Below are 27998 nucleotides of genomic sequence, written 5' to 3'. Positions count from 1 at the left end.
AAAAACCAAAATAAAAGCCTGGTGAAACCATTCACCATATGGATAATGTAAGTGACAGCAGGAGTGGTTAGACACTGCCTTGCAAGAGGTGCTGGCCTTGTGTTGGCAGATGCAGTGAGACAGTGTGTGGACATTGAAGTGACATCCAGACTGAGAGTCTTTATGGGAACGCTCTCGGGCAGCCAGCTGTTGCCATGGCCAGGCTGAGAGTAGCCATGCAAACATGGTGGAGTGGCACAAGCACCGTAACAGGGCGCTGCAGGAATTCAGCACGTGTGGCTGGCTTCGCGGGGCGTTTTTCTCGACTGCGACTTCCTACACAGATGTGTTTCGTTTCTGTAGAGGGTGGTGGCACCACGCTCGGAAGGTTGTACGGTGGAGCAGGGACAAGGCCAGCACCGCACTTGCCTTTATAAAAGGACATAGAGCAGGCGGGCTTGAGCATCCCAGAAGGACAAAAAGCACTCTGTAGACAGCCAGCGATGCCCGCCCGGGCTGCAGCACTGGCGCCCGCGGGCGCTGACACGGAGCTGATCCCGGGGCTGACTGAATGTGCCTGTCCCAGTCTCCCTGGCTATTCCACCGGCGGGCTGAGGGCACACAGGGTGCCGCGGCCATTCTGGAACAGCCAGCAGAGAACAACCTGGAGCTCCACGCCCGTGTTGCGGGGGTTTGCCGGTGCTCTCCGCCGCAGCCATCCGGCCTCGGGCGGACGAGATGCACAGGGCCGGGAGCTCCGCGGGCCCCGCCGGTCTCTTCCCGCCTCCCGGGGGCGGTGCCGGCGGCGGGGGCGGAGCGCCGGGCTCACCTGGGCGACACCGCCCGCCCGCTCCGCCCCAGCCGCGGCCGCGGGGACGCGGGCGCTTCTCCGCTCCCGGGGCGCCGGGTCCGGCCGCGCCCCCGAGCCCGGGCGGCCTCCGCAGCTGGAGCGCCGCCTCCCCGCTGGTGGGGACAGCACCGGGCTCCGAGCGGCAGGAGGAGGAGGAAGGAGAGGCGGCGGGCGGGCTCCGCGGCGCGGCCTCCGCGCCCTCCCCGTCCCGATCGCGGCCCCGCCTGCGCCCGCTCCCCGCCGGGTGGGCGCGATGTCGGCGCGGCGGCGGCGGAGGGCGGCTGCCGAGCAGGACGAGGAGGAGGAAGAAGAGGATGAGGCGGCGGAGGCGGGTAGCGACAAGGTGAGGACGCGCGGGGGCGGCGGCGGCTTTTGGGGCAGCGCTGCCTTCCTCTCTCCCTCCACGGGCCCGGACCCGCCGAGCGGGGGGCTCCGCGCTGCGCCCCGGCCCCGCATCGGGGACACTCCCGGTCCCTGGCGGGCTGTAACGCGGCCGCGCTCTCGGTGSAGGGAGTGCGGAGAGGGCCAGGTGCCAAGTTAGGGGTTAAGGGCCCACGCGTGTTTTACCTTCCTGCCATTCCCCTTGCGAGACCGAAATGGGAGCGGCCGGGTTCTCTCCGGGCCCGCAGAGAAAGCTCAGCGCTGTAGCTGCGTGTCGTAGCTCACCTCTGGACTAGGGAGCTGATGGGGTGGTGTAACCCCAGCCGGCTGCTGAGAGCCACCCGGCCGCTCCCTCACAGCCCTCACTGCCCCCGGCCCGGTGGGATGGAGAAGAGAGTTGGGAAAAAAAAGGTAAAACCCGTTGGTTGAGATWAGAACAGTTTAATAATTGAAGAAGTCATATTAATGAAAAGGGAGATGACAAAAAAGCTTATAAAACCCAAGGAAGTGCAAGTGGTGCACAATATAATTGCTTCACCACCTGCCCAGGTGGCCTCTCAGCCAATACCCCCCAGCAGAGCCTTTGGCCAGTTCAGATCAATTGTTCTGGCCACACTCCCTCCTGCCTTCTTGTGCACCTTCTYGCTGGCAGAGCATGGGAAACAGAAAAGTCCTTGACGAGGGCTAAGCACTGCTCAGCAAAGCCAACACATCTGTGCGTTATCAACATTGTTCTCCAGCTAAATCCAAAACATAGCCCTGTACCAGCKACTAGGAAGAAAATTAATTCCATCCCAGACGAAACCAGGACACTGGACCTGGCAAAGAGCACGCTTCAGTGYGGTTGGACCAGTCCAGTAGCATAAAAACTAACTCAGAACAGTGATCTGCTCTGTTTAAAGGCTATGTCAGCATTTCCCCAACAACTCTTTCTGTTTTATGGCCTGCTAAGTGATAGGCATTCACCTCTGGCCCGGAACGGACTTACAGTATGACATTTCTGCTAAGGCAAGAGGTTTTCGAAATACTAAATCTATGCATCAGGTTCATTACAGTGGCAAAACAGGCCACAGTGCTGTTCTTTTGTTTGCAGTGGAGTTAAGGCTTATCTCTACAAAAGCTAAGCACATCACCACATCACAGTTGCTAGTTGTCTGAATAAAATGAAAGAGATGGTCTCATTTGGGTAACTGGAATTAAAGTTAAAAAAAAGCTTTCTGATTGCTAAATTGAAGTAGTAATACGTGTGTTTTTACTTGAATCAGTAACTGCTTGAGCTTGCATGGATGTTGGTGCAGCAGAGTGTGTAGTCTGCCTTAGGCATTGTGGCAAGGAACTGGAAAGTGAAACTCAATACTTTTTATTCCATGCTTTGGTTGCTTTAASTCAAAGCCAATGAGCTTGCAAATTCGTAGTGCTGTGCTGCATCGAGGGCTGTGATCACAGAAGGTAGTGTTCAGACTATTGCTGTGCAGAGAGTATTTGTCTGTAGATAGGAGTTAACTTTTAAATATAATTTCTCAGTGTGCTCCAAAAACTATCTTTCTGTGGAGATGCTCTGGTTTGCTTTATTTTGCAGCGTAAGTTTATTTCTGAGGTGTGCAGTGAGCTGCATTCAAAGAATTCTCGCCATTCAAAGCCTCTGCTCCCCAGAGCTCAAAAGGGTGCCCCTATAATTTACTAATGTTACTCCTGGCTTACCTGTRTGATTTTCAGGGAGGAAAATGCTCTTCTAACCTATAGGCCTACTGTGGTTTTACTTTAGCTTCTTGACAGCCTAGTGTTTCATCCTGTTCCAGCTGATGTTGGACAGACAGGACGCTGCTGCTGTGTATGCAGCCAGGATGCTGGTTACAGGAGATGAATTTCAATGTGCATGCATTTGTGTTGATCACTTGAACAACAGATAAGGAGAGCCATTTCCACTGCACAAGAGACTTTGTCATGGATTATTTGTGGGACCCTCCGTGTTCCCACTGCAGTTGTTCAACCTGTCTGACCCTTGTCATGGCTCACAAGTGACAGCAAAGATTGATTTTATGTATTAAGCTGCTTTTAGAGCCATTGGTAACTGCAGAGATAAACCAGTATTTTTGTACTGAGGTTTCAATCAGTGGGTCACAGTTTGGGACTCTGTTTTGAATATGAGCACACAGGTAATGTCTGCTGTAGGTGATTTGATGAGCAGCATCTGGTCATCTGGATTCACAGGTGCCACATTATACAGCTTCTTAGATGGTTATCRTTCTGCTCTGTCTCTTGTCTGACCCTCACAACAAGTGGATACTTTTATTGTCCTCTGGCTATTTTGAGATGACCTATTTGATGTGGTAATCCTGTTTGGGACTCAAAACTGGTTCTTGGGTTCATAACTACTAAGGTTGGCCACGATGCAGTGGGTTTGCACTGCTTTCTAGTATGCAGCTTAGAAACATCACCCTCTTCCTCAGTGGAAGGAGAAAACTTGTGTCTTTGGATGGTACGTGCTTCATGCTTCTGCTCTTTTTGGCCCCGTTCAAGACTTCCAGACATATGAAGRCAACATGCTTCAAAGCACCCTTTTTTCCCAAGTAGAGAAGCCCTCTGTGTTTGTTGAAGAACTGCAGAAACACTAAATATGTCTGAAGGGTTTTCTATATCCTCCCCTGAGTCCTGTTTTCAGTGTGCTGATACTTTTCATGTCACTTACTATGTCCATGGATGCTCATTTCCTACTGAATTTAAGTGAAGCTGTTGGGGGTTTTTCTCCACATTTGCATGCCTTTTTATCAGTAATTGGAAACAACTGGCAGCTATTTCTACAACCCTATACTTTCAAAGAAAAGTTAAATTCCTTGGTTTTGTATGAAGGAATATGATATACCCTTTGTGAAGTTTCCCAAGCTCTGCAAGTCTAAGTATCTCCAGTTGCTCATTGTTGAGCTGGTGACATTTTGTAAAATTCCTGTGAACATGCCTTTGTCCTGTAGGACTCTGCAATTTCACAAGTTTGTTGTTTCTTTGTGTTGTCCTGTGGCATGCAGGAGTGATTTTTTTTTTTTTTTTTTCTTTGTGTTGTCCTGTGGCATGCAGGAGTGATTTTTTTTTTGTTGTCTCTTTCTTACTTCCTGCTGGTTGCCCTGGGTGCTCTTTTCCAAAGRCTTTCTGGTCAAAGTGCTTTCATAAATACTCTGTGACCGTTGGGAGCAAAAGGAATGACTTGGTTTTCAGATACTTAATACATATAAATCAGTTAAAGATTTACAGGCTGATCTGCATGTGTTCAGGCTTCTTCTAAAATTTCAATTGTTTGCATTCTTCGCTCAAAAGCAAGTGACAATGCTTTCAAATGCTTTAAAAAAATTTAGCGTATCCTGGAAGTAATCACGCAGTTATTCCTTTTTGTACTGCACAGAGTTGTCAGAGTAGAACAGGGAGGGGGAAATGTGATCATATTGCATTGCTGGCTGTTAATTATTTCTAACTACAGCAAGCTTGGAATCATTGAAAGCTGTTYCTCTTGTCGTATTGCAAAAACTGTTTCTGTTCCATGGGACAACCCTTCCAGGGCATCAGTTGCCAGATAAGTTGCTCAGATTGGCAACTTTGCATTTGCATCTGTGTTGTCCAAAACCTCGCAAACCTCCTGGGAGATGAATGGAATTCCTTACTACAGAATGGCCTATGGTGGATCTGTCTGTCACAGTTTGCTTAGTTACTTCATTTGGCTTGCTTCTCTTGGAGTACCCCAAAAATGGATCAGTTTAATTTTCACAGAGAAGTCTGATCTCTATGCTTTCWGCTAGGAGCATGGTAATAATAATGATAATAAGGGCAGACTATTTCCAAATCTGATTTATTGGAAATGATAGTGAATTAGTACTAATGCAGAGAGTGAAGGATCTGGAGGTTTCAGTCTTTGATTCAGTATGTGCAGGTCTCTCACCTGTGTTTCTGCATATGCCAGGCTTTAATAGTTTGGAAAAAAAGGTTTCATTATTCAGGATCTTCTGATACTTTGATATCTTGGCTTCAGAGGAAGGTATCAAGGTACACCTAATTAAATACTCCACAGTGTGTTCCAACTGAACTGTTGACTTCATGGTGAAACTTGTGAGAGAGGCTGCAGAAAGATTAAAGATGGAAGGGGAAACTCACTTTGAGTAAGTATAATGTTTAGATTTATAAAATGACAATAAGTAAGTTCTTTTGCTCACTTTTTCACATGAGTTGTTGGACAATGTCTTCATTTTCTCATTTACTCTTCATGGAGATGCTGCATTCTCAAAGAAGAGCATATTTTCTGTCTACTTAGGAGGTCCTTATGGTGTCCTGGAAAAATGCAGTATAAGAGGAACATTGCAGGTGCCTTTGTAACCAGAATAATTCCGGTGCGTGGTTTGCTTGGCATGTATTAATTGTAGTAGAGGGCGTGTGGTGCAAAATAGCAATTCAGAAGCGTGTGGCCTTTTAGATGATGAAAGATGGAGATGTCTGTTTTTTTCTCCATGACACACGGCTGTATTTTGTGAGCTGTTACGAAACAGCCAGCAAGCAGAAATCCACATGGAACCCTAATTTATGGCAAGATGTCACATGTTCTGAATTCCTGGYATGGAGGCTCAGGCTCTTGAGTGGTTGGTTCCTCCTTTGTATGGCCAACTGTTTGTGGTCCTGTACAGAAGATTTAGCATAAGGATGAAACTCTTGTCTTTTGAGAATACCAAACTTAAACCATCTACCCATTACAGACGCTTTAGATGTGGATCAAGCAGGAAGGAGTGGCACAATTTCTSTGTGTAAAAGGCTCTGTCACCTGCAGTTTGAAAACTCTAAGAAAAAAAATCAAAACACCTTGCATAAAACACTTAATTTGAAGTTGGGGTTGAAAGTGTCCTAGGTGCTTAGTACAATCTGTGCTGCTTTCAATTAACCTTTAAAAATTTTGTAAGTACCTGCACAAAGTATGAAACTCRTGGACCTTCACAGGTCCTTGATCTTACTGTGTACTAAACTTGGACAGATCTCAAATCTGAAGAGCAGGAGAAGGAAGGGCTGCTTGGGTTTGTTCTGAACTCCAAAACTGTTTCTACAAGGTCAAGCTGCAGTAGCAAGGCTCTTGATTTTTTTTATTTTTTATTTTTTTTAGTGCTTTTATAGTGATTAACTTAGTGTTTCATTTCATTATTATTGTTATTTGTGGCTATGAAGTGGAATGTTTGTAATCAATCACATAAAATAATTTAGAAAATCATTAGCAAGAAAGTCTTGTCCCCCAGTGATGGGGTTCTAAGCACTTAATGATGCAGAAGACCATTAACTAGCTTTTAGTGAGCAACTACCTCTTTGGCTCCTGACTTTACAAATTAAATGCCTTACTCAGGAAATTGTTGTGGCTGTGATWGCAGTTAACTGGAAAATAAAGTATGCATGGTAATTTTTGAGGTATGTTACAAGGGAAGCTGAAGACAGTTGAGGTGTTGATTCCCACTGGTTATTGTAGCAATGTCAGGCGGAAAAAATGCACTAAGTTTTATGCAGGTTGCACCAGCCAAGCTCCCGTGAGCTACTGAAAATCACATTACATAAACACAGGCTCCTTCTTCAGGGTGTTGAGATACTCTCAAAAAAGCCATCCACTTGTGCATTCAAAGGTTAGRAGTAGCAAATTTAAAATATTGCTTATAATGAGTGAAAATAGTATGTTAAATATCAGACGACAAAACTAACTTTTTTTTTTTTTAAATTATTTAAATGCCAGTATGGAAATGTTTCCAAAATGGAATTTAAAAGTTTGGGGATATTCTTAGTTCTGAGTGCTTAAAAGAGAGAACATCTCTGCCGTCTGCAAGCAGGGATTAATATTAAAGACGCTAAGTCATGGTCTTAGGGCCAGGATTACTGCCCGTCATCTGCACAGTGAGTAATGTCTCCCAGGACTGTACAGACAGCTTGCTGCACTCCAGAGCAGGTCACAGGAGTTGGAACATGGCCTTGGGAGAGAGCTGTGATCCCCCCAGTTGTATCTGTCGTTGATTTACTAGACTGTGGTACAATAGTGTGAGCAGCATCTCTGAATGACATGGTTGCGAGTGTGGTAATTTTTTTTTTCTTCATGTGCTTTTTCAGGTGTGCTTCCTGAAGTCTGGAGCACAGCTTACCTGCTCTTTTTACTTGTATTAATTATAGGTAGAGTCTGCCTAACAATTATTCGACTGTAGGGTTTGAAGGACTGGGGAAGGACTAACCATTTTTTTTTAAAGAAGTAAAGGGTGTAAAACTGAGAATTTAATCTTGGGCATGTGTGTAGTACATCAAAAGAATGAGAGAAATCCAGGCCTAACATTGAAAAAGAGAGGATGTATCCACTTCCCTTGTGCATGTGTAGAGTGCTAGTTCTTTGTCTCATGTTCTAAAAGGTTAAAACCACTTTCTAAGCAGAAACGATGCTGTTTTCCCTCAGATCAATGTCCCTGGAGATCCTGGGAAGGGTCCTRGGTTGGAGCCTGCCTGCAGCACCCTGGTCAGCTCCTGGCCCCTCTATGGCTGYCTCTGCCCAACCCCGGCTGTGGGCRACCAGCTCTGGAAAAACTCATCTTCTGCCTCGTAGTGTTTGCAGGGGCCAGGCACTGGGACAGAGTYACACTGGAATGCAGCTGCAGGGAAAAGGCCATGGCCAAAACAAAGTAACCATGCTGGGCTTGGTCAGGGTTTTAGGCACCTAAATTCTCTGGTGTCTTGTAGAGGGGGCAAGAGAAAGGACATACCTCTGCTGGCTTAGAAAAAGTGACAAAAGTACTCAGAACAAGGTGAGAAAATAATATTATTAAGGAAAAGTAGGAAAGAAAAGCAGAAGTTTGTAATTAATGGAAACAGATAAAGGAGAAGGATCTGAGATGAGGAAGTTGGAAGGAGAGGGAGATGGAGAAATAGCATCTAGTGGTGGAGAAGAAAGTTTTAAAGCRCAGTTACTTAACAGTCCCCAGAATTGTTAAGAACTGATGAACTTGAGGCAGCAGGGCAGGCTGGAAGCTGTCTGGGATTGTAAGAAGGTGAGGCGAGTCAGGGAGGTCAGGAGGAAGTTCAGGTCTCCAGAGAGCCACACTGAGCTGGAGATTGCTCTCTGCATTACTGCTGTGCCAGGGCTGTGTGCAGCTTCCCAGCTCCCTGGAGCTGTGCTGTTGGCAACATTAGAACAAGTCACCCTTAGAGTTGGCTTGAACTGAGTGAAAAATATCCTGACAGTCTGCTCTGAGCATTGGTGACAATTTGTATATTGTCACCAAAATATGTACTGCCTGTTTTGCATTTGGGTTAGGCACACTGTCTAGATGATGTCTTCCCTAGCAGTCCTCAGTGAACATTGAAGAAATAACTGTAGTGTTGTTGTCACACAGAAAACTATTTTGAGTAATACCGTGTCCGTGGGACACTTGGTCACTTCACAKCTTGGTTTTGGATTGTTCTTTTCAAACCTGAGGGTTCAAGCCCCACCATGCATAAAACTGTGCCAGCAAACTCTTCTCATTGTATACTGTTTTTTCATGCATTACATTTCCTTTTTTACTTCCTCTCAAAGTGACATAAAACCATCCCCTTATTCCATAGAAGGGTACTTTGAAATGTAGGTGAGGGAATGTGTTAGAGGATTGGAGATTTGTCACACTCCTGTGTTCTGTGTCAGGTGTAGTATTTCTGGAAACATATATCCTTGAAAAAGTGGTGCCTAGAATGTGAGATTTATTGAATACAGCAGGTAATGTCACAACATCTGAGTACAGACCTTCTTGTAAACATTAACTGGCATTCATTTGTCTCCTACGTCATCTACMGTTTCACTAGTACACCATTGTTATCCTTCAGAAGGTAATACAGGTATTATCAGTTTCTAATATTTGACTCTCAATACTGTTTTCTGACACAATAGCTAATAATCCTTCATGTTGTATTGAGTTTTCTGATAGTTTTATTTTTCTTTTTGGGATAGGAAGTGGATTTGGAAGAAAGACTTCGTGAGTTGGACCTCAGAAATGATTCAGATATTCCTGATGTTCCTCCACCAACAGACAGCACTCCAGAAATCCTCAAGAAGGCTTTGTCAGGCTTGTCTGCCAGGTAGAGTGAAACAAAGAGCTCTCAAATTTAACAGCCAGTGGCTAAAATTCTTACAGACTGTGTTGCAGTTTTACTTCTTACAAATTGTAATGCAGTTTTCAATTTCATATGATAGACGTGAAAATTAAAAGATTAATTTTTACTGGATATGATTGATTTATACTTTGATTGTAATATTTTTTGCATATRCCTTTCAATTACCCATTACATGCTTTTCTAAGTAAACATAGTTTACATGAACATTTACTGAGTCTGAGCATTGCAATAACATGGACTGAAGAATTTCAATATCAGAATGATTGTTTCTGGAAGTTAGTAATAAACTTATTTCCTCCATCCAAGACTGAGAGGGGATTGGTAATTGTTTATAAATGAAAAGATGTCAAAATTCTCAAGGTGAGGTTTGCTAGATTTTTGTGACATTTCCACTTCTAAATATTTTTCTGTGCAGTTAAATRTATCATAGCTGATATGGCCATACTTTTAAAAGCCATGTGTTTTTTTCTTGCTGTTTCTTTTAAAACGTGGCTTTCTACCTCCAGAYTCACAGGAGCTTGATGGCCTGCAAATGTTGTGTTTTAGATGCAACTATAAATGTATGCATATAAAATTTATATTTTAGATGCAACTTAGGTCTTGCAAGAGTCAAAAGAAGGATTGCTATGCCAGACTATAATTAAAACCTTTTTTGTCAAAAAACTGGTCTCCTCCAGCAGGTATCTCCAATAGCAGTTTGAAATTAGTTTTTTGCCTTGCTCGTTTTCTAATCCGTTTTCTGTTTCTGTTACGTCCATGAGCCATAAGCAAATGTAATGTTTCAGGTTTTAAAAGGTCTGTTTCTAAACTGCCCCAGCTGTGAGCAGAATATTAKATTCTCTACTGCCATCACACTGCAATGAATGTCTAGTTTCATAGTTCTCTTGGTTAAATGCGTAAGTCTTAGGTCTCCAAATCAGACTTGTTGCAAAGGGCATGGTCTTACCTTAATGCCTGCAACTAAGGTGTGCAGGTGAAACCTTTCCTGTTTCATGTGCTTGAAATTCTTTATTGGAGTGTTTGCACAAAGGTGTGTAAAGGCACTTTGAGTGAAAAATTAAATTCTCTGTGCTTTATGAGTTGAAATTAGCTGTAGTTCAGTAGCCAGCAGCCCAGCAGAGCTGCTGTCATCATGTGCAATGTGGGTGAGTTACACTGTGTCTCTCAGAAATATGGTTTCTCTTTGTATCTGACCTTTAAAAGAAATGCTATCTGTAACTTTCAGCAGAGAGGCAGGATACAGTAAATTGTCAGTTGGCTTCCTAAATTGTGGGCCTTCTTGTCTTGGTGAAGCTGTCTGTCCAGCACTGTGCTTGCCAGCACTCACAAGATATCATGTGGTGTTTTAACATTACTCTTAATGAAATCTTCCCAAGGAGGTTTGCTCACTATGGATATGCCACTAGGGCCAAGCTGCTATTGCCCATCCCACATCATAGAGGAACATAAAACATGTTGTGATAAAGCCTCTTCTGCCTCTGTTCTCATACTTAAGGCAAAACCATTTATTGACTGTAGCTGCCATTAACCTGTTAATGAGTCACGTCCTTCAAAATCAAATTATGTAGTTGAAGTTTGCATTAAAACTAGTGTGTTTCACTGTCCCCTGAATTGGGTGTATCTCCTGATGCAGTAATGAAACACAAAATAACAAAGCAAAACACTGGAAAGAATGYCTTCAGGCTGCAGTAGAGGGCTTTGTGTTTAGCAGTAACTTGTGATCAGTTGCTTCAGTGYGCATTTAGAGGAAATGGCCTCAAATTGTGCCAAAGGACGTTTAGGTTGGATGTTACGAAAATTTAATTTGGGAAAAAGGTTTGGAATTAAACCTTTGGAGAGGTTTAATTTAGGAAAAAGGTCAAGCTTTGGAACAAGCTACCCAGGGAGCTGATGCAATCACTGTCCCTGGAGGTATTTAAAAGACATGTAGATGTGGCAGTCAGAGATATTATTTAGTGGTGGGCTTGGCAGTACTAGGCTAACGGCTGGACTCGATGATCTTAGATGTTTTTTCCAACTGCAATGATTTTATGATTCTGTGGTAACAGAAATTTTTATTCCATTTTCCTTAGGTAGCCATTAAGAGCTGCAAGGCCTACAAGGACAAAAGAGTACAGCTTGTTTGACCCATTGTCCCTCATTGTCACATATTCTGTCCTGGTTCTCGTGCTCACRAGAGCACAGGACTGCTTTCAATAGATAACCCTCTACCTGGCAAAAGAGCTACTTTGCTGCTGTAGAAAACTGGTGATCAGTTGTTCAGAGGTTTTATTGTCTGTTACTCCTCAAAGAATCATTTGCTTTTTACCTGGCAGCCYTTCTTTCATGTGCAAGCCTTTATCTGGCTGGGCCCCCATCAGTCTTGCAGCTTATGTGATGCTTTTTGAGGGTCCTGATGTATTTTCACAGTAGCTTCAATATGGGGTTATACCAATTCATTGCAAATTACATTTGGCAGGGTTGAGGTAGCACGGGGGAAGAAGAAAGGTGCCTAACTTTAACTTCTTTTAATGTACATCCTGTTCAGTTGGATAGTTGCTTGATTCTTTCTTGCTATGAGTTTGATTAAACACAAAAACTTCTGCTACTCCCACTGTTTCTAAAAAAGTTTAATCTCTAATTAGCAGAGGAAGTGGAATTTATTTTCATTTATAACTGCTTGGTTTTTTGKTTTTTTTTTTTAATAGATGGAAAAATTGGTGGATCCGTGGAATTCTCACCCTAGCTATGATTTCTGGGTTTTTTCTGATCATATATCTGGGTTCCTTTATGCTGATGCTTCTGGTAAGTTTGTTTAAATGCATTCTTCTGTGCAAGAGTTACTGTATCTCTTCATTCATCATAGCTAAGACAGCTSAAAGGAAACTGCATGGGAAAATTCAGAGGAATTTGTCTTTTCTTTCTGTAAATGTAAATAGTTTTGAAAAACACTTGACAGATTCACAGCTGGACCCTGTAGGTTAAGGACTTCCTATACACTATAATTTTTTTTAAGAAGGAATTAAATTAACTCCAAGAAGTTGAATTCCTGTTGCCTTACTAAACTACTACCATCCATTTCATTGACTAGTCTGTATTACCTACSGTTGCATGTTGAGGTTTGTTTTAAAAAACAGACAAACAAAAATCAAACCAAAACCAACCCAAGAAAAACCCCAGACCCACCAACAACAGCAAAAATCTAAATTAAAAAAAATTAAGAGACAGGTGCAATTTTGAGGCTAAAGAAGGCAGGCAGCCCTGGTCTCCTGTCTGCAACTGGCACTGAAAAGCTTTCCTCAGGAATGCTCCTTTAATTCCATATTTCTCTATGGAGCTTCACTGTGGCATTAGATTTATCTGTAGGTTGGAGTAGATGCCTTCCCAAAGTACAAAGTGTGTTTTTGGGTCATGAAGTGAAATACTGATGATTATAACAATAACAATAATAGTAGTTACAATATTCTTCATACATGCTACATAGCAGGTCAGCCTTTACTGCTTCTTTGCATCATTTTAATGGCTGGTATTTTTGTTGAATAATGGTTTAGCTATCTTTCCCAGTCATGGCAAGGAACAGCCAGGAATGTAGTTTTTAATGCACTGAAATTGGTCCTTCTAGGTAACTGCCTCAATTTTTGACTAAGCTTGTTTAACTGTCAGAATGTGCATTTACATTTTTCTTGGCCTCCTGTGAGGCAATTTTTGGATTGTATTCCTAGTAACATTTAGGTTGGGAAATACCTTTAAAATTATTGAGGTGAACTGTTAATCCAGCATTGCCAATCTGCCACTAAACCATGTCCCCAAGTCCCACATCTGCACAYCCTTTAAATACCTMCAGGGAGGGTGACCCAACYACTGCCCTCGACAGCATCTTGCAATGCTTGACAGCCCTTTGGGTAAAGAAATTTCCTTAATATCCAACCTAAACCTCCCTTCCCATCTAAATGGAGGCAATTTTCTTTCACTCGTTACTTAGGAGAAGGGACCAACCCCTGTCCCTGTCTCCAGTTCAGGGAACTGGGTACCCAGAAAACAACTGGTCTTACYATTGGAGGCTGAGGCAAAGAAAGCATTAAGTACCTCAGCCTTTTCCTYATTCTTTGTCACTRTGTTTCCCCCTGCAGCCAACAAAGGATGGATGGCTTCTCCTTAGCCCTTCTTTTGCTTCTGCTGTATTTATAGAGGTGGTTTTTATTGTCTTTTATGGCACTAGCTGGATTAAGATCTCGTTGGGCTTTGGCCTTTCWACTTTTCTTCCAGCATAACCTCMCAACATCCTTGTAGTCATTCTGASTCAGCTGCCCCTTCTTCCAAAGGTCATAGAAGCTAGTGTCTTGAGAGAGTGGAATGCTGTTTTGCCAGCATTGTGGTTTGCATTACAATTTCTACAGCTGAATTAGTCTGGTGTATATTTCCTGTTTTCAGATGAATTACATAACAAACTGCTAATTCATTGTATCATTCATGGAGGATTTTCTTTTTGGTGTTGTGAAGAAAAAAAAACAAAAAAGCCCTTTTAAAGTGTAGCTCGCTGTAAAGAGTTTTCTGGGTTTTTTTTTGTTTTTTTTTTCTACAATCCTTCCTTTAGTAGTCTGTTACATTTGAGAATGATTATTATGAACAAAAAGGAGCTAATTAATTTGTGGGATGATTTTGTATATTCATGCATATTGTGAGATTGCAATCATGGGCRAAGTTGTTAAGGCATGAACCAAAAAGTAATTGAAGTTAGTAGAGAATTGTAATAGCRTTCTTCTTTTGTGCTGTTAAGCAAAAAGCCTGTCTTGTAATATAATGAGCTGTTAATGACGTTGATATTTGAGACTACGTAAAAAGGAGAATGGAGGGAAAACYCAGTCTTGTTCATTAATTATTTAATTTTGCTGGAATAAAATAGTTTGTATTCAAATAAGGGTTGTCATGATAAAAACGAATTTCAATACTGGGACTGAATATGCCCAGAGACTTGTTGAGAGAGTAATCCAGTGAGGACAAGACCTGAGAGCACTCTTCAGAGCTGGGATGTGTGTTCTGCATTTGCTGGCTACTCTGGTAACAGGCTTCTGTGGCTTGGACCCCCATGCCCTTTTCCAGTGTAAAGTGCAACMCTGTAATGTTGCTGGTGCCTATAGCATTTCAGTTTTTAAAGGTATGCCAAGCAGAAGAAAGATCATCAGATAGGGGAGCTTCAAAATTAACTCGTTGAGGTGGTGTAAGACTGTTTAATCTGTGCTCACACGTTGAGCAAGATGAARTGTATTGGTGAATGCAGGTGGTGAGAGGATGCTGCAAAGCCTTGCCTGTGATGTGTGCCAGCAGTGTGGGCAGGTTCTTGCTCCGGCCCCTGTWCAGGATTACCCATGGCCTGGGTTTGGCAATTCCATGTGTCTGGGTAAGGTGATCTGCTTGGAGACTGCAGATTGGACAGAATTGGCAGAGTCATTTGAAGCCCAAAGGCATGACAGGACATACTGCCAGACTCGTGCCGGCAACACAGGGAAGCAGTGAGGTCAGCAAAACAAAATGAAGACCTTGGAGGGTGTGACATTCAGACCTGGGKTAGACAAGCTTTGCCTCTAATCACAAATGACAATTACCCTTAATGAGATGCTTGCAAGTGAAAGACCTGGGTGTCCAAGTTGTGTTGTACAGCTAGTTTTTTCCGTTGGGTCTGGAAAATATTTTAAATGTGAAGATGAAACTTAGCCAAAATTACAGGAAGCACTTCTGATTTGCGCTGTCAAACTGTTTTAATGCAGAAAGGTCAGGAACCTTCTCTAGTTTCATGAGTGTGTTCTTGAAACTAGCCCAGTGTGGAGTTTTTTTTTCTTCATGTACAGTGGTTTGGAGATTTTTTTTTAAGTTTTAAATGGAACTTTGGTTTTCCTTGGATTTACTTTGAAGCTGTTTTCTGAGTGGAATTTGAATTCAGAATAACATCTCCCTTTATTGCAGACTGCAGTGCTCCTTGCTGCCTGTAAGAAACAACTGCAGCATATTTATGAAGTTTTTTATTTCTCTTATTTTAGGTCTTAAGCATCCAAGTAAAGTGTTACCATGAAATCATTACTATTGGTTACAGAGTCTACCACTCATATGATTTACCRTGGTTTAGATCCCTCAGCTGGTGAGTAGCAAGTCAGAACATCAATAAGATGGGATGTGAAACTTAAATCATCTTCCTTCTATCCTGTTTTGGTGGAATAAGAGCTTTGTGGTCATGTGCAGACATAAAACTTGACATCTGTCTGTAATAAAGAATTCTCTAGTTGCGTAGTACCTGTGAACTTGGACAAGTCAGTTGGCCTTTTATTATTTAGGTTTTTTTCCTTGTTACAAATAAATCCTTGTTTGTTTTGTTTTAAGAATTGCATATAATACACATTATCTCATTAAAATAACTGTTAGCTGTTGCATATTGTAGGTACTTCTTGCTGTGTGTGAACTACTTCTTTTATGGAGAGACTGTAGCTGATTACTTTGCTACATTTGTGCAAAGAAGAGAACAGCTTCAATTCCTCATCCGTTACCACAGGTTTATATCTTTTGCACTCTATTTAACAGGTAAGTGCAGGAAATCACAAAAATGAAAGAACTTTGTGCTGCATTTGCTTATTAATTTTAAAACATATATTATTGCTTCCCATCTTTTTGTACCTTCAGTTTCTTTTTCCTCTTAATGCTTAAGGAAATGAAGTGTTTGTAGTTCCATTTTTCCTGTGAAAAGATGARTACAAATTTTGCATTCATTGAGAAGAAGAAAGCAGCCTAAACARGGAGATGATCTTGAGACAGTTGAGATAATAGTTTGCAAAAGAGGTTGGCAGGCATTAATTTTGATTGATGGAGACCTRGTGCTATTTTGGCAGTCTGTAGTGATGACTTCTGTGTGTAATTGCTGTRCTGGGTTGATGCTTTATTGGGCAAGTGTTCTCCTAGGTCTACAGTAATAGGATTTACTAATATATTTTTAAACTGATTAGTCAAAGTGTCTGAGTCTTAATTTTGTCTGTAGGATATTCAGATACTTGCTTCATGGATAGATACCCATGTCCAAAGAAAAGCTTTTTCAAAAGTCTCTTCTCTAGAGAGAAGAGACATAAGCTGATACTCTTATGAGGTATTGCTTTTTGAACATGTAAATGTGTTTTTTAAGCAATGCAGTTTAGCATAAAATTAAAGCAGGTGAAGACTCAGGTTGGCTTACAGGATAGGGGACTGCTATGCTACAAATATTTGTAAAGTGTACTGAGAAACCTGGTCTTTGCGATGAACTGTCAGTTTGTCTATGGTTTAATTTTTTTAAACAAATTAAAATTCTGCTCAGTGCTTGGATCACAAACTTGAAAACAGCTTTACAGAATTTAAACTTTTTCAGTGGCTTTGTCTTGAGGAAACTGACAAATAATGCCTTGCGACCCGGTGAGGGGAGAGACAAGAAAAGCCAGGCATGAGCCCCAAAAGGAGGAGGCAGAACGTAGCAGAGCCCCTTGGCATTGGGMTTGTGGGGTGGTCACTGAGGGGCTGTGCCCAGGATTCAGGGTCTTTTGAGGCTCCACCATCTCAGGAAGTTGCCCTGGGACAGAATCACCTAGAAAGTTCTTTTGGTCAGCTCAATTCTCCAGCACCTTTGCTTTACACTTGCATTGCATGCAGCCATATGCTTTTCTGGGGGAAAGGGGCAAGCTGGTCTTTTCCTTTCATTTATTTCTGTTAATTGCTCAAAACCAGTTTGTTGACCTGTTTTTTGAGTACTTTCTAAATGTGATGATCTCTAAATGTGTGATTGCTAAAAATAGATGTCCCCAATGGGACYTTGTATGTGCTAAGATGGATATTCTTTACTGATGTTAGCAAAACCTCTGTTAACTAAATCATAATATTGTATGAGAATAATTCTATACATACTCTTCCCTGAATATAAGCAAGCACTTCTAGCTGCAGAGGGATTAAAACTGCTTGAAAGGAAGAGAATTACTGGTGTATCACAATTCAGTGTCATTGAATATAAGATGGTACAAACTTTTGTTCTTTTGTTTTACAGGATTCTGCATGTTTGTTTTGAGTTTAGTGAAGAAACATTATCGTCTGCAGTTTTACATGGTGTGTATTACCCACTTTGCTGTGGTCAGTCATGTCCTTATGCTCATAAAATAGTTTGAAAGAGGGATGTGGAAAATGTTCTTGAATTGAAGGTAACATGGAATCAGCTGGTGTTAGACTGMGTCTGTTCACCTTGCAGATTATTATTATTATTATTGTATCCCAGGATGTGGCCTTTCAGTCAGTACAGGGTGTCCTTGGTGAGGCCTTGTGCATGTCCMACATGATATGTTTCCCTTAGTGACAGGCTGATATGAAGGAGATTGCTGGAGAAGGGGCATGCATATCCCTGCCAGGTCTGAAGCCGAACAGTTCAGTATTTGTGTGGAAAGTGGTTCTTGTGACTCAAGTGTTGCTTTCTAGAGGCCCCGCTGAAGTACCATAAAGGGAACTTGATCTTAACCCCGATGTGGAATATTTATTCTGTGACACTTCACAGCTGTTCTGGTCTTCCCCTCTGCAGTGTCTCAATAGATCATTGATATATTAAAAGAAACAGCATTCTCACCTCTCGCATTTGTCCACCTAATAATCAGCGTAGTAACTAAGCAACAGCATGAACCCTTTTTCTTATGTGTATCTTATATGTTGAGAACTAATTTTGTAATATTACAGGTTAAAACCAAAGCAAACAAAACACCCAAAGGAAACCCAAACCATCCCACTGGCAGCGCCCCACCTCCCACTTCTCTACAGGAATGATTAGAAGTCACAGTGAAACACTAATTCGGTACAGCTCTGTCTTGAAAGAACTTGAGCAATCAGGGCATTGCACAACCCTAAAGATTTCCTAAAGCTCCGGGAATGCCATTAACCCCTTTGTTATTGCACTGCTTTAGGTAGCACTTTACCATTGAGGATCCCCAATTCTAGACTAGGATTTAACTGAGCCTTGTTATAAGCATGTAAAACAATCTTTTACTCAAAATAATGTACRCTGTTTGTAGGAGAATTTACCTGACAGTGAGATGCATCTTTTCTAGGAGCGATAGTCTTCTAATCTGCAAAAAAATTTCATTTTCAGATTTGCACATTGTAAATATCTTAATTGTCCATGTTTTGTTTTGTTTTGTTTTGTTTTTTTTTCCTTTTTCCTCTTCTGGAAAGAAGATGAGAATTTGGGTGTCAGTCACATGACTTGGTGTCTGCCCTGAAAAGATTAAAGTGTGGCTACCCAAGAAAAGCAGTAAAACAGAAGGAAGCCATATATCCATTGTGTGGCAACACAGTTTTTAGGAAGTAAAGGAGAGTCTATCCCTTCCCTGGAAGTGTCCAAGGCCAGGCTGGATGGGGCCCTGAGCAATTTGGTCCCTGCCTATGGTGAGGGGSTTGGAACTATGCAATCTTTAAGGTCCATTCCAACCAAACTGTTCCRTGATTCTAATAGTATGRCCATTTARTTTTAGGTGGTGTTGCGATGTCACTACAAATAACAAAAATTTTGCTGCAGAGCTGCTTTAATTAACCAGCAGGTAGTCTTTTCAGAAACCTTTAGTCATTTCCTTACTACCCTTTTCAGCCTTCTCAAGTTGTTTTATCTGGAAGTAGAGTCTGGCTGCCATAGGAAAACACRTGTGATGAGAGAATTAAAGAAGGAGGACATTTTGAGTGTTACATGGCCCAGACATTTAGAGTGCTTAAATTGGGTGTATCATGAGAAAACTACCAGTTCTTGATTTAAGTGTTTGGAAAATAAAATCTATTGCAGAATCTCTACTGGTAATCTATTTGGAAACCACTTTATTGTATGTGGGCGCTACAGATTAAACACCAAGTACGTACAGTAGTACTGAACTAAATGACTGTTTAAATGGCCTTGCCCTTAAAATCAAACACTTTATTTTCACTAATCCTGAGAATTTTCCCGTTTCATGAGAGTATTCTGTTATGAGAGAGATCCACATCTGTGTAACATGACTCTTTCATGAGTAGTCCATTGCCATTTTACTGTTACAGTTCTAACATGTCTGTTATATGTATATACAGAATATCACATTGCTTAAATATCTTTGCTGCTTTCATGCTGGAGGTGTATGTCTTATTAAATCAGGAGTTAAACCTCATGTTAAAAAAAATTCTGGTTGGAGGTAAGTGATGGAGAAACCTGCTGAAGTTTCAGAACTTGCTTCAGAAAGCCAGCTCACTTGTGATATACTGTATGCACACATCTCTTGCATTATCACTAGAACTGGTCTTCCYGGGGAGCTCCTCAGTAGCTCCTGTAGCTGACACACCAGGATTTATGGAGTTGTACGGGTCGGTGTTTTCACTAACTGTTGTGTTGTTGCATTGTTAACAGTTCGCATGGACTCATGTCACTTTGCTGATCACTGTAACTCAATCTCATCTTGTCATCCAAAATCTCTTTGAAGGCATGATCTGGTAAGGGGACAGTAACAAACTGATTTGTACCTCTATTGAATTGAAAGGTTGGTTCTTTTGTATAGATCTGGTTAGGGAATAATTTGGGGAACAATTAAAGCAGTACAAATTAAAGGAGCATTAATGTTTAGTTGGAAGGGTATTTGGAGGAATTGGGAGTGATGAGGTAAARCATGCAGGAGAGGAAGCAGAAACCTCTTTAACTAGATTGACAGACACAAGCATGATAGTTTCAAACAACCACTTCATTTACTTGCAAGGAATAGGATTGATTGCATGCTGGGTCAAATAGTTTCCAGAGCAATTTGCTGAAAGGATGAATATCCAGCAAATCTTTTGCAATTACTTCGGAGCTTCAGGTTGCTCAGAGCTATTGAAGTTGGACCACTTAATTCAAAATCCCCAATGTGGCCACATTCCCTGCAGCCTTCCCTGTTCAAATAAATTCAGAGTGCTTAAAATATTTTAAGAGTTTTAATCTTGTTTATTTTTGAGCAATCTTTGTGCCCCGTTTCCAGTGATACATTAAAATTTGGCAATGCAGTTAAACTTGATTATGTAAAGCCGCTCCTCAGAGAGCGGGTGTGTTTTCCTACCCCTCWCTTCTTCAGGGACAGGGTAAATTTCAAGTTGAGAAACAAGGAAGAAGCACATGGAAAATCGTTTGTGTTCTTCCAAGGATATATTGCTCTATGTCCTCCTCTTTCTGATATATGTCYGTCTGGGGAGATATTGCAGACAAGKCATCCTTAGTTAGAAAGAAAGCCCAAAGCCTTTGACAAAGTTTCTACATACAAATTCTTTTCACAGTGTTCATATTCATATGGCAAAACCTGAATCTAGTTGCCTTGCTGTCACTCTTTGCTAGACAATTTGGCAGATGGTCACAAAATCCGACTTTTAGCTTATTAATACATCTCTGCTTTGAAAATGGGGGGAAAAGCTTAACAGGCTTGAATAACAACTTCAGATGTGTCTGCATGCAAARAACACTTAAAAAGCTGCTCCAAACTGACAAGGGGGGAAGGAAAACTAGGGTTTTTTTTTAATTTAATTATCATTTAAACTTTTCAATGAGTTTGCCTGTTTAATGCTTCCAAAACTATTAACATGTTTATATCTGTTGATTTCTTCTTACCTGTGGTACCTGTCTTTAAGCTTGATAGGAAAAAGCCAGCCTGTTCATGTTTTAAGCTCATGCACCAAAATAACTCTTTAACTTGAACTAAYATGAATCTGTAAGGATCTTGTTGGGCTGAAGACTAAAACTGGTATAGCTCAATGTGRTGTTCAAGGGGGAATGAGGTGATCACATTATGAAACATAATTCCTCCTAAATACTGCAGAAAAATTTCCCAAAAAGAAATGGTGCTCTTTCAATTTCTGTCCTGTGTTTAGGTTCAGGCAGTTTTTTTTTTCCTCTGTGAAACTTTTAATGTCTTTCTCTAGGTTTTTGGTTCCAATTTCAAGTGTTATCTGCAATGACATTACCGCTTATATTTTTGGATTCTTCTTTGGCAGAACTCCATTAATTAAGGTAGGTGCTTAGGCACTTCCTCACTAACAAGCTTTTACAATTTATAGCAATTTTGTTACTTGTTCAAAAACATGTTAATGGAAAAAATATGCTGTACTGCATGATTCACATCTTTGCCAAAAAAGCCCACATTGACCGTCCTGTTACTGAAAATTTGTATATGGSAAACTGGGATTAATATGAATGTGATATTGGCATTTCAGGATAATACCATTTGAACCTATTGCATCATCATTTATAAYTGCATTCTTTTTGGATTTCAGATGCAGGTTTAGCTGCATGCTTACTGCACAGAAATTGTAATTTGAAATAAGCCACTGGGTAATATATACCTACTCTTTATTTGGTCTCATTTRTGTAGCACTGAGAAGGGATCAATCTTCCTATTCTGGTAGAACATGCAAGACCCTACAGAAAGCCGTGAATTATTATTTTAATGATATTGTCATGTTAACTTTTGGGCATTTAGTTGGTTCTGATATTAAACTGCTCCTAAATTGAAAATGTGATACAATTTGGTGAAAAAAAAACCAGTTTGGCACACTGTTCTCTCTAGTTATTTTCTGTRTTAGTTTATCCAGTCTGGCTGCAGGAAGCTGGTGTCTCAGGAGCATCCCCAGCAGCACTCATGTCACACCCAGGTTTCTGGCCCCATCTGTATGGGCACTTGCTTGCAGAGCTATCCAACAAAGCAAGATTGTGCTTGTGCAAGTTTCCCAGTCTTCTGCTTGAGAYGAGCTCAGCTGCTTAATCTGGGTCAGATGCGGCCAGAGGCCGGGGGCAGCCTCCAGACTGCAGCAACAGATGGGACAGGAGCTCTCCTCTCCCTCAAGCTGCCCAGTGGCACCAACCAAAGCGTGGCTCTTTCCCACCTTGCCTGGGACAGGTCATGGCCACGCTCCTCTATTTATAATGTTCAGTGGCTGCAGCTGCTGACATTCACTACTTCACACATACCCTTGAAAAACCAAGTAGGAGCTTAATTTTACAAACAAGATCAAGAAATGGAGTTTAAAAGGGTGCAGTGATGCAACTGATGGACTAACGCTTTCTCTTTTGTGCCTAGCTGTCTCCCAAGAAGACCTGGGAAGGCTTCATCGGAGGCTTCTTTTCCACTGTTGTATTTGGATTTATTGTAAGTAGCCACAGGACCTTCATAGAACCATAGAGAGGTTGTGTTTGGAAGGGGCCTTAAAGATCATCTCATTCCAACYCCCYTTCCACTAACTCATGTTGCTCAGAACCCCATCCAACCTGGCCTTGAACACTTCCAGGGATGGGAATTTCCTTGTATAGATTCAGTCTTCRTATTTTCACTTGAAATAAAATTCCTGATAAATCTGGTTATCTCAAACTGCTGAAAGTCTAAGAGTTAGAGGTTTTTTAGCTTAGGAATTCTGCTAAGCCCTAAGTATGGCCTCTAAGATTTGTTCTGGTTTTCTCTTGGATTAGATAAATTGGTAGGGGTTAGGGGCTTTTTAATCCTTCATTGTAGAAAGATCTGGAATGGGTGGACAAGGTTTTCACCTCTCCTGAAGAGATTATATTGACCACTTTTTGCAACTACTATTACTGTATCTGGAATAGTTTTATCTATTAATTGCATCCTTATTTTGAAATTGAAGTTTATCAGTAGCATTATTTATGCTTTGTGAAGTAGCACTTTTGTGTTATGTGTTTTATAATGACATTTTTTTCTGGAAAGTGGTTTACACTGATGATAATAAGAGCATAAGTAACTGTTTGGTAAGTAATTTATCACTAAGTTCAGCAGAACTCATAATAGCTAAACTTAACAGAAGAGATATTCAAGTTTTAATGGACAAATGAACTGCAAAAAATTATGAGTGGATGACTTTGGGGTCATCCATTTTTATAATGCTGAAATGTCTAGTAGATATAAACCTGAGAGACAGGAAAAATAGAACAATTTGGGAAATCAACACTAAGCTCAGTCTGCCTTGTAGAGGCATTCTCTGGTTTAAACAGGCTGATTTCTTCTCCGTTCTGTGTCTCTTATTAGATTTTTATTACCTTTAGCTTGTGATGATAAAGCCATTTTTGAAAGCATGTTTTTTGCATGCAACAAGAAATGCCTAACTCAGGAGTTCTTGTTTTGCTTTTCAGTTTTCCTATTTTTTGGCTCAATATCAGTACTTTGTCTGCCCTGTGGAATACAACAGTGAAACCAACAGATTTGTGACAGAGTGTGAACCTTCAGAGCTCTTTCAAATGAAGAAGTACTCTGTGCCACCATTGCTTCAGGCTGTGTTGGGATGGGTAAGGAATAAAACCCAGGCTTTGGATAAAATTGAAACATGCTTCCCAGCTTAAATGGGTTTCTAAACCATTTTAGAATGTGAATGCTGGTAAGGCTTGAGGGGTAAGAACTGAATTGATGCCATGAGCCTCTCCATTGCCCGTGTGGGGGGGATAGTCCAAACAGAATGGAAATCCTGAAGTCASCCRAGGGAAYCTGCYTGWATTCTCTTTGTGCTGCATATGGAARCCACTTAAACATTTTGTAGACCTRTTTTTGAAGAGCAACCTTTKAATTTTTTTGTGGAAAGTGGACAAAGGCTTGTCATGACCCAAATTAGGGGCAAGCTGAAGTAAGCTTGCATTCTGTTTTCAGGCAGTGTATAACTGCTATTAGGATAGGACTTTTATTCTCTTTACCACATAGTATCCTGTGTGTTAATGCCTTTACTTGGGTGCTGAGTGAAAAAGGACTACCAGCAACAGTTCCATGTGATGTACTCTCTTTAAAATATGTAAGCTGAAAATACCTACAATCAAACACTGAAACACAATGCTGATTATTTTTCTTGTAGGAAACGGTGAATATGTACCCATTTCAGATGCACAGCTTTGCACTGTCAACATTTGCCTCATTAATTGGGCCATTTGGAGGATTCTTTGCCAGTGGATTTAAAAGAGCTTTCAAAATCAAGGTGTGTAATGCGTCCTGTAAGCCTCTAAGTTTTGTTTTGGTTTTCTCTTTGGATTAGATAAATTGGTAGGGGTTAGGGGCTTTTTAATCCTTCATTGTAGAAGTGTTTCTGCTAAGTTGCAATGTTGTTTCAGCTGGGTTCTAGTATCAGAMRCAGGATTARTTKTATCATATRTATRTGTGTATGTGTRTTATTCTTCAAACTTTGCATAGTCAGCATGTGACTTCAGTGCTTGAAATCTAAGAATAATTTGATTACATAGTTTGGTTGATAATAACTCTTCCAAGTCATGTTGCAGAAGTGGCTTAGACAAGCAAGATGTGAGATATTATACTTGACATGAAAGGCGATCTGTAGATACCTAGGAAGTACTGACAGTGGTTTACCCTTCAGACTGTGGGTGGTTGCCTTTGCCATTGGTATTTCTGTCCCAGGCAGATGCTGGTGTGTCAGGTTCACCAAAGCATGAGATGTTTGGCTGCCTTTGCCAATACAGTGCTGCCTTGTAACAGGAACACGTATTGGCAGATTATGTGACGTGCTACCCTCTGTTTATTGCAAGGCATGTGCTGTTGCTTGTGGCACTGYTGTCCCTGGCTGGTATTAAATGGCAGCAGGAGTATGGCAAGAGGGCAGTCCCAGATTTTCTTCTGACCTTCTTTATGTCCTGGTAGGACTGCTGTAGCTCATACCCTGTTGCTTGTTTTGTTCTTCTTGTTCCATATGTCCACCGAGCTGGTGCTTTGCAGAGAAGTGTGTAAACCCCTCTGTGCTGAACTCCTGTACATGTGCTTGTACTTATCCCTCTTTCCCATACTGGCCCAAGCACCTTCCCCAGGGCTTTGCTGGCCACAGTACTCTTATATCTGTATGGCCAGGTAGCAAAAGACTGTTTGTGTGAAGAAGGAATTAGGGATGAAAAAATGTTGCTGAAAAGCAGCACTTCGCCTTAAAGTATAACATTAAAAAGTTGATTTCTTAAAACTTCTGGGCCCTAAAGCAATGACCAAAGCACTTTTGGGAAGTCAGGGATATTGTGGAATTGCTGCTGAAGGCAGTGTGTAGCTTAGGTTAGACACTCCATGCCTGCTAGGATGCAGGAATAATTTAATTTGCTGGCAGTCACCCTACATGACTGATGAAGGTCAAGGTTTTCACTCAGAGAGGACACGAGTGAGTGTGGCTGACAAAGGATGTATGAAGGTATTTGATTGATAAAGCTGTTCTACAGACAAGATAGATAACACAAATGTAGYGTATCAAGCTTTGCATCATAAACACATTTTTTTAAATAGTGATAATTTTTTCACAACAGTGTTTTTTGATTCTGTTGGATATATTTATATTGTATGTACATATTATGGTTTTTAATAAAGTAGAAGACAAAGAAAAAAAGGCTGCAGCGGCAAGAAACAACAGTCAGTAGCTTAAGACGTTTGCTACAAGATGAAGAGTGTGTAGGCACACAAGTGTTCYCACCACTGACACACCTGCACCCGACCTACTGCCATCATCTTGTGTGATATTGCGGACAAGTTGCTTCTTCTCTTCTTTTTCTTCTCATCCCTTGACTCACTTTTGCATATAAAAACTCCTTTAGCACAGGAGCCTCTTGCTAAATTTTGGTTCAGTGCAGTGAAACCATGGCTTACTTGCAGCCTTAATGTGCTGCTGCCTAGTGATACATCATTAGTGTGTTTTGTGGGAGCCACTGACCATGTTTTCTTATTTTTTTTCCCTCTCTCTGACCCTCATACCCAAAAGGATTTTGCAGACACGATCCCTGGGCATGGTGGGATAATGGATCGCTTTGATTGTCAGTACTTGATGGCCACTTTTGTTCATGTCTATATCACCAGTTTCATAAGGTATGGACTTTTTACAATATTAACTACTTTTACACATATAGGATCTGTACCATAATGAATGYATAGCAGCTATGTTAGCATAGCAGAGATTACATGTTTCTAAATAGGATTTATGCAATCATTTCAAATACAGGACTAAGGGCTACTAAGAAAATATATGTCCCTGCCTAGGATTTGTGTYGGGTTCAAGCTATGCTTAAATGTTTCTGTGATTGCTGTTGAAGATAACCTGTGTACCCAAAATACCAGACAGTTTTGTGTAGCCACCTATCAGAAGTTTTACTAGAATTTACTGATTACAGGAAGATGTAAGATGGGGTTTCAGGCAGGAGRGATGTGCAGCATCTGCTTTTCCTATGTGGTTCCTAAAAAGCTTGTAGATTGTGAGACTGCAGTTCTTCCCGTGAGTTTCAGTATTTCTCAGTTCCTTGGCTTGGTATTTTCTGTTTAAGATGAAAACTCTGTGGTTCAAGAAAGGAGACAGCTTCCTAAAAGTACTGATTATCTAACTTGAACTATATCAGCTTTCAAGAATAAATCACGGGAATCCCAATTCTCTGACAACAGACAGTTTCTGAGACAGGGGAGCCAAACCAAAATACAGCCTTAGTTTTGTAAATGCATATGGCTAAATAATTATTAGATACCTAATCAGCAGATTCTTTGCCTTATATTTGGTTCATCTTAGAAGTAGATTGCAAGTAAGGGGCTRGCTAAAAATTAGGCTGATATTTAGAAAAGCTTGGTTTAATTTGCAGTTTTCTTTACTGACTTGGCCAACTTCCCATTTAGTTCAGTAGCACATAGCTTATCTGACAGGCAATAGATACAAAATGAAGATCTGCTAATAAAAAACATTGATTACAATGATAAMGGATGAATCAGGGAATATTATTTGTCAAAAGCCTTTCTAATATCCCATTTGACAGCAAATAGACATACTTTTTAATTTCTGTTGATATTGAGATAAGCATATGCTTTGCCGGTAATGCTGGCCTGTGCATCCTGAGGAGATAGACTGGGAGAAATCCGTAACTTGGTGTCCTCAAAAAAATGGAAGGCATTGTTTGGGCAGCAAGAAGAAACCTAAAAGATGCTTTAGAGCTGCAGTCACAAATTTTCTTTTTTTTTTTCATTGACAGGGGTCCAAATCCCAGCAAATTACTGAAACAGCTGTTGATACTTCAGCCTGAGCAACAATTAAGTGTGTATAAAACCCTGAAATCTCACCTCGTTGAAAAAGGGATCCTGCAGCCATCTCTAAGAGTATAGTTAGTCAAAACAGAGGACTGGAAGAAAACTCCATTTATAAGAAGCCTGTGGAAAAAYATTGCAAAAGTGCACATAAATAGTGGCTAAAGGAAGAGTAGTTTTTGGTCTGGAAAAGGTGAATGTTTCCTGAATTGAATGTGAATGCTATGACCTCCTGCTAGGACACTAAAGATCTCTTACTCCTAACATAACTCAAAAATTCAAATGCTTACAAAGTAATGGTACTCATGCTGTGTATTTTAGTTCCTGCGATGGATGGCAGCAATCKTTCTTCAGCACCCAGCATGACAGTCTTTGTAATTAAGAAAAAGTTAATGAAATTCAGTGTAGTTTTTAATGAGTTATTTAAAACTGTATATCTTGGCAATACCTTTTTGGTCCCCAATGGTTACTGAAGTGTAAACACATCAAGAAGGCAATAACTTCTATATAGGCTGGTGCTGAAATTACCAATCARAGTTGGCCAGAAAACACTTGTTAGCCTGGTGAAAGAAGTACTTAGAGCCTGCTGTACCAGGCTACTTGCATTTACTTAATTTTTATGAAGATTAAACCTA

The 27998-nt window shown here is 41.1% G+C and overlaps 1 protein-coding gene across 1 annotated transcript; it reads left to right on the top strand.

The window, feature by feature from the left end:
- The first annotated feature begins 186 nt into the window (after positions 1 to 186).
- Positions 187 to 27998, top strand: CDS1 (CDP-diacylglycerol synthase 1). Its single transcript, XM_057369193.1, has 13 exons — positions 187 to 1172; positions 9177 to 9304; positions 12028 to 12124; positions 15355 to 15452; positions 15750 to 15889; positions 17370 to 17428; positions 19728 to 19810; positions 21260 to 21347; positions 22414 to 22482; positions 23475 to 23627; positions 24182 to 24301; positions 26066 to 26169; positions 27312 to 27998. Exons 1-13 carry the CDS (start codon positions 483 to 485, stop codon positions 27439 to 27441), a joined length of 1959 nt encoding a protein of 652 aa, XP_057225176.1. The 5' UTR covers positions 187 to 482; the 3' UTR covers positions 27442 to 27998.

The sequence above is a fragment of the Malurus melanocephalus genome, unplaced genomic scaffold (assembly GCF_030028575.1).
Source record: "Malurus melanocephalus ecotype Western Australia unplaced genomic scaffold, MMel_1.1 scaffold_105, whole genome shotgun sequence".
NCBI lineage: Eukaryota > Metazoa > Chordata > Aves > Passeriformes > Maluridae > Malurus > Malurus melanocephalus.
The sequence above is the reverse complement of the archived record's forward strand: the minus strand, read 5'-3'. Positions and strand labels throughout refer to the sequence as shown.